Source organism: Teleopsis dalmanni, chromosome 1 (genome assembly GCF_002237135.1).
Source record: "Teleopsis dalmanni isolate 2A chromosome 1, ASM223713v2, whole genome shotgun sequence".
Taxonomy (NCBI): Eukaryota; Metazoa; Arthropoda; class Insecta; order Diptera; family Diopsidae; genus Teleopsis; species Teleopsis dalmanni.
Window position 1 is genome coordinate 50,745,937 of NC_051846.1, and position 7,686 is coordinate 50,753,622.

The 7,686-nt window shown below is 26.6% G+C and overlaps 2 protein-coding genes across 3 annotated transcripts in view; one reads left to right on the forward strand and one right to left on the reverse strand.

Moving 5' to 3' along the window:
• The window catches only part of LOC119681001 (G-protein coupled receptor Mth2-like), a 2,069-nt gene extending 1,093 nt beyond the window's left edge, over positions 1 to 976 (forward strand). The window contains exon 4 of the mRNA XM_038094059.1: positions 962 to 976. Within this exon, the coding sequence (XP_037949987.1) occupies positions 962 to 976 (15 nt within the window). The remainder of the gene's footprint in view (positions 1 to 961) is intronic.
• Positions 1 to 7,686, reverse strand: part of LOC119673464 (G-protein coupled receptor Mth2-like) — a 67,326-nt gene that overhangs the window by 20,657 nt on the left and 38,983 nt on the right. The window lies entirely within an intron of this gene.

The window sequence follows — 7,686 nt, forward strand, 5'->3', positions numbered from 1 at the left end:
CTATACGATTTTAAATTTGTTAAGAAATAGATTGGAAAAACCAATATTGTTTATCAATATTAGAAATAAGCTAAAGCTGTTTTATAATTCAGTTTATAAATCAATAGCTAAATCACAGGAAATTCATAGAATAATTAATAAGTTAAGTGCTTAAATTCTTTTAGTTTAAGAAAAACAGTTTAAGAAAAATTGCATATAGAATTTCTTTCTCTTACTTTAAATTATAGTGTAGTTGAATTACAATTAAATAAATATTTTTTTTTTAAAGAATCTCACAGATATATGACTGAGAAGTTGATAATTAAATAATATAATTACTTAAGTGTCTATGTTTACCCTATAATTATTTTTAGTTTTTCATTCTAGTACAAAACTAGATTAAAAATTTAATTGTTATAATTCCAATTATAAAGGGCAGTGTAAGATCTCAATCACTGCAGATGTTTGGTGAATGTTAATAAGTGTATCATACCTATATGGCAGGACTGTCTAAAGTACGGCACGCTAAAGTACATTATGTCTAAAGTACATTATTTTAATTTACTACAATTGTGCAAATTTTCATTTGATGTACTGGTAAGACTATATTATTTTTCTTTTTTGGTACACCAAATGAATGAATTTAAATTAATAAATTAATAAATCTTAGTTTAACATTATAACATTATATTCTTATTTTTGTCAAAACACGTATATATTTGTTTGTGCGGCCCTTTCATCTGTACAGTTATTTGTTTTGGTTCGCGATGACATCTGGCCTGGGCAGCTCTGATATATGATATACGGTTTTCGTTGAATTGAAGAGAGTGTCCATATATAACACACAATGGACTTATTATTATTATAATAATCTCTATTGCACTATGACCAAGAGATCTATTAGAGATATTAGAGAGAACCAATTTAAGCGATTTTCTTTTGATGTAAAAGCTTATTTAAACTTTTTTTTTTTTGATATTAGAGTGAAAATACATGAGGTTTGAGTACCATAGAGCTTGTTCCCGATATATAGTCTAAAACAAATATATAAAAATAAGAAAGAAAAAAGATTCAAAGGTTAAGGGTTCAATATTGATAAACTAAATCGTTGTAGTAGTAAGGAATTTTGTGTGTTGAAAAAGTATGTTATATGGAATATTAGATATGAAACGACAAATTAAAGAAGAAAATACTTAAATTTTTACTTATAAATTTAATATTTTAGTCAAAGGAGCTATGAAATGCACCAAATATCTTAAAAGATTTCACAGATTATTCAAAATATATAAAATATTTTCGATTATTGTATGCTTCTTCTTAAAGTTCGAAATAAATTTTTTCTATATTTAACTTAAGTAGCAGGTTTAATGGTTTGAAGAACTGCAGCTGTTTTCTATAAATTAAGTAAGATTATTGGAACGATTTTTCAGAAAATGAGATTAAACTGCAGACAATCAAATTTCAAATTGTATAAATAAATAGAATCTATAAATTCTTAAGAAATTCGTTTTAAATACATTACTGCAAAAAAAATATTGTTAATTGTGAGAAAATTGGTTTTGACATAAATTTGTTGGCTTTATTGATATAACTATTAAAAAAAATTATAATTTAATCAATATTTATTTCACCGCCTTTTAAGTAGATTTTAACAAGTGAAATAAATCTACAGCAGTGCTTGACCCATACCTTCCTACATTTTTCGTTGATTGAGTTATGAATTTCAGCTTTTTAAGCAAGTATTATTTTATGCTTGCAATTTTGTCTTTATTGTGCAATAACGTGGTATATAGGAATTCATTTATTGCTGTTGTTACCTGTAAAAAAAATTATTTATCAGAAAACCACTCTTAATTTAAGATAATGGAATGTGCCATTCGCTTTAGTCAAGACTCTTAAACAAAATTTGTTTGGTTTTCAACGAGGATAATTCAATGAAATATTATATTCATGAGCATAATAATATTGGAAGTTAATAATACCAGTGTAAAGATAAGTACTGGGATGAACTGTCGAGCAATCAAAAGTAAAGCTTCGAAAATAAGCCCGCTGCATGAAGGATCTAGTCACCACAGAAATTTTTTATTCAGTTTATTGCAAAATATAACTCAAAGTATTCATAAGAATATGGAATATTCTTATTCAGAGAAAAGTTAAAATGGATTAATAAGGGCATCAATAATATAAACCAATTAGATAGACATACGCAATCTATTTAGAACATTTCACAGTCTTCAAGAATGAATTACGGCTTTAAATTGTCGCAGCTAACAGGTGCATGTCCTGTTAAGAAATCAATCTATGTTAAAATTTGATGTTGTTGATACGAATAAGTAGTTCCCATTATCTTAGATCTTTGGTATCTGTACTTTATTTTTCATAGTAGTTGAGGTGCTAATGACCAGGTATGTTAGCTTCTGATCAAAACGTATTAAGTGATTCAATTATACACGATTTAAAAATTTTGACATACTTAAATTATATGTATACACTGGTAACTTAATATAATCTTTGGAGGTATTCATCAGCAACGATTACAATAGGATGTAGTAATGAATAAGAACAGTGGAAGCGTGTTGAATAAGAAAAATTAAGGTGCTGTATGTCAACACCATTTTGTCTCCCTTTAAATTTTGTTCCAGGTGTGATTCAAATACATGTATTTGATGTCAGTATAAAATTACTTTTCTTCAATGCTATATACTTCATTAAGAATTACCATCTAAAAGGTGTGAGAATCGATGTGGCTGTTATGTAGGATATCTGAAAATGGCTATGGAATATAAATCCCTGATAACTTTCGAGTTCTAGAAATATACAGTTAATTCGCTCTTTTATAAGTTTTAGAATAACAAGTAAATGCTATACATATTCTTTTAAAATCGTTGTTTATTTGTAATATTAAATGTTTTAACATAATTAAGAATAAAGAGGTTTTTTCGAACAGTAGTAAACTACAACAACAGAAATTCATTTTATATTAGTTTTAATCAATTGTATTTTGGCTGACCATGCATCTGCTTTGAGCATTGCCAAATACCTATTATCAGTGGTCTTGGAAATAATTCTTGTATTTAATTCTTCGTAAATAATTATTTTTGAGACTCCAAGTACCAGGAATCGAATATAGAATATAAATATAGTTAATGAATTGTTAACATATTACTACTGCCTTTAAATAAAATGAAATAAAATTGCAATAAAAATATTAATAAATTCTAAAACTATATTCGTTTAGAGCAAATGAAATTAACAATTTTATTTTCCAAATAATTCGTACTTTTATAAGTTTGCGATTGCATGCTTTATCAGCGTATAATTGGCAGATAATAGGCATTCTAAATAAATTGAATTCATTTATTCGAAATTATCGGTGGGTGTACGCTGATTAGATTTGAACGTAAACGACGTCCGCAAAAATTTATTAAAACAAAATGAACTGTTCAAGTTTGCATTTTATTTTGTAAATACTAGTAAATATACGTTCAATCAAAATATTTACTTTGTACTTATACTGAAAGAGTTTCTGTAAGTACAATCAAGTAAATGAAATGAAATATATTTAAAAATTAAAATATTTGCGTTCAAATCTAATGTTATATAAAAAACTTATATAACGCCCTTCAATTTAATTTATCATTTACATGAAAATATAAAAAACTGTATATTTTTATATAGGCAATACCGGCGATCCAAAGCAGATCCACTTTGGACTATTTGCCCACTGTGCTATATTTTTATATAATAAAAAATAAAGAGGTTTTTCGAACAATAGCGAACTACAACAACAAAAATTTATTTTATATTATTTTAATTAATTGAGTTTTTGGCTGACCATAAAAAATATTTGTATCACTTGTGATTGAGATTTTCCTCAAATTTATTGTATAATTTTGTATACAATAAATTTTTTTGTCGTCAGATATTAAAGTTATTTATATATCTTTCATGCGATATCTTTTAGTATCAATTTTATCTCAATTTGAGATAAATTTTGATGGATTGTCGGTTTTATCTACAGTTTGTGATATATCCGCATAAAAATTATTATTTTCATAACCATATAAAAAAAGTCAAGTGAAGATAAGACGAATTGGTGGCTAATACACAACATCAAAAGTTTAAATTACACGCCTACCAAATTTCTCGCATAACAAAACAAAAAAGGAGAGGGGAATGTTTTGGATTCCGACATCGTCCTGTTGAAATCATATATATTCCAGATCCATGTTTTCAATTTTGCGCTATAAAAATTTGATAGTCATGTTAGTGAAGTAAGCTTTTTCTTACATTTTCATCCACTTCAAAATATCTGGTTCTATCAACTTACCTGATCAAATGCATGTTATTAAATGCCGTACCTTGTAAATTCATAGGAAATATATATATATATATATATGATATATATATATATATATATATAGATATATATATATATATATATATATATGTATCTATATGTGCATAGAAATACTTCCAAACTGTAAAAAGTACTACAACCAATATGAAATTATTTGAATTTTAAAAATTTCTAATGTGTAGCTTATATGTTTATAATAATTCTTTGTTGGATGAAATTTATTTGGAGTATTTATGCTTTGTTTGGAAGATATCAGAAATTATTAAATAAAAAATGTTTTCAATTCAATATTTGTTTATTTAAAACTAAACAAAATGTTTGAAAATAAAAAGAGAAACAGAAATAAAAATGTAGTAAAAATTGATCAGGTGAATTCGGTTTTGCTGCATTATTATTTTATCGGAAAGATATTTTCGGAAAGATTGCTTGAGTATATTGTAAACTTTAACTTAATGACTGCAATAACCAAGGGAATGGTTATTTATTAATTAATTAAAATTAGTCTAAAACATGAACAAATTAATAATGTTCTCATATAATTTTGAGACAATTACAAAGTAAATTCTTTTTTAATTTTTGTTTACGATCTGGTATTACAGATGGTGTTAGTAGATTGATAACGACAAAATTGTTTTTCGTAGTAACAACCAAATTTGCGTTTAGTAGACTATAATATGCTGAAGTAGTTTTGCTCTTAAAATAGATCATTAACAACGGGCGGTTTAGCTGCCCAGATTAAACTCACAACTTATACTTCATCGTTATACAGATATGAAGCATGTAAACAATAATGGAACAGGCAACACGAATCCCGTACATATAAATTTACTTGTTGGAGTATGTCAAAAGAATAATAAAGATGAAGATGAAAATCGACGGTTAAAAAGCTATAGAAGTTACATGTTCTGAACATCTTTTAAAGCCAAGTTCTAGGCTATATACATAGGCATGCAACATAATGGAAAAAGTTTCACAGAATATATAAATTTACAGAGTCCTATTCCTACTAAATCTAATAGTATTTATTTGCATTTATCAATATTCTATACGGAGCTAAAATCACGAGTAATAGGAGTGAGAAGAATATAGAAAAATGTGAAATAATACCATAAAATAAGTGCTAGACTTGCTTCGTAAGTTAGAAAAACTGTTGCATTTAATCTGTATTCATGCAGATTAAGAAAGAGAAAACAAGTTGACTCTTATTATATTATGTTATGGGAAGTTGGGTGAGCGCACCGTCCAACAAGTGGCCCTATTGAAGTGGAGGATTAGTCGAAGTAAACCACGAAACGACTTGGGTCCCATTTCGTCCTTCGATTCTCGGATGTCGAACAGGTTGGTTATACCTTAAACTTAAACGACGATTGGATATGTAGCACTTGAATAAGTAACTGATGACTTAATTTTCAGGCATAAAATTTATCCTGAGTGAGAGTAACACAGACTGTCAGATATGGTGCCGATTGGCGAACAGTAAATCATATCATAATAAATCCATGGATAATTATTTGATAAACGTATAGAATAAAAATTCGATTTGCTTTTAAGTGTAGAACATTAAAATGATTCTGTATAATATGTTGTGCAATATTTCGTAGTTGGACTCGAATAAAAATAAGGAATATTATTCATATTAGGAAACGGCACAAAATTTTATAAACATATTTAGATATGGGTAATGATTACAAACGTACTTAGCTTAAGTTTAACATATATTATAATATATTTTTGATAAGAGTATTACATATGATTGTAACAAGAAAAAAAATACATATATTTTTACTATATCTCTAGAAAGGTTATCGTATATGGTTCGTGTCAAGTAATATACCTGGTTTTAGTTACTATCATAAGAGTAGTGATATTTTTGAGTTCCGATATGGATATTATATAGTCTAAGCTCAGAACCACATTAAATACACTAAGAGTTATGGTGTTACCATTTATTGTAGTGCAACTTAATCCCGTCTGTATAATGTTACAGCTGTCTTACACTAATTTTCAGTCGGATATCTTTTGATATTAAACAACTCTGTGGTGTTTCTTTCATTTTTGATGAACAGCAATTTATTTGTTATTTTGTCATACTGGAAATGATTGCTTATATTACACATAATAAAAAATAGTTACAAAATTAATATATTTTAATACAAATTTAGTAATTCATAATTAGAAATATTTATACTTAAAGTACATATTAATTAATAATTATACTATCTGTAAAATTTAACAAATGCAAAAACTTATATTTTGTTAATCACTTATTTATAAAATATTTATACTTATTTTAGTCAATATCACACTTTTGTTTCTTTTATTATAGAATTATATTAAAAACATATTGTTTTTCTTATACTACTAAATAACTTACTTTCTAATAAAAAAAACATTTTGTCTATCAAAAACAAATTGACTGAATTACTCTAATATAAATAAGTACTTAAAGTATATCAGTTTGATTTTCCCATTACGTTTGAACAAGGCGTTAATGGAACTCAATTTATGATTGTCTAATTGTGTTTGCATATGAACTAAGCAAATTAATTAATAAATATTAGCCAAGCATAAATTATAGGGAGTACACAGCACGAGGGAGTAAGCAAATAAATTAAATTCAATATCTACTTCAATGTTTAGATACTTTATCAACTCGCTACTCCCATACTAGCGCTTTCATCCTGTCGTTGGGGCGTATTATGTGTCATTTTGGCATATAAATTACAATGGAAAAAGTTAAATAAAAACGTCATACTTCATTATTCAATTCATAACAAAAAACAAAAAAAAAACAAAATAATAGAAACCATGCTTATGATATTAGCTCGTGCCTCATAGATAAGAACAGATAAAATACTTTTAGAAATCTGTAAATGCGTTCACATTGAATTAAGCACTGAATTTATACTTCATATGTACTTTACATTGCGGCACGAAAGTTATTTTGTATATAATTTTGTTGTTATTGTACTTGTACGTATGTAATTAACATATAATTATATTAAAAGTGTTTTTAAGTCGCCAATTAAAAAAAAATAGGGTGAGTGTGTGTGTGTATGATTTATTTTCCGCTGAAGTGAGTCAGCGATAATGTTTCGAAACTGTAAATCCCAAGCAAAATAATAGCCCACCTCATCGGAAGCTGTCTGGCAGGTATTGTTATTAGCTTTTTATAGATGAGAATATTTCGTACGTAAATACGATTTCTATTATTAGCAGAAATCAATTTACATACGAGTATAATAGCAAAAATGAAATTTAGTTAGTAACTAACAAAACAATCATGAAAAACAGGAAAAAAATTAGAATTGAAAATATTTATATTACTATAATTATATTACTATTAT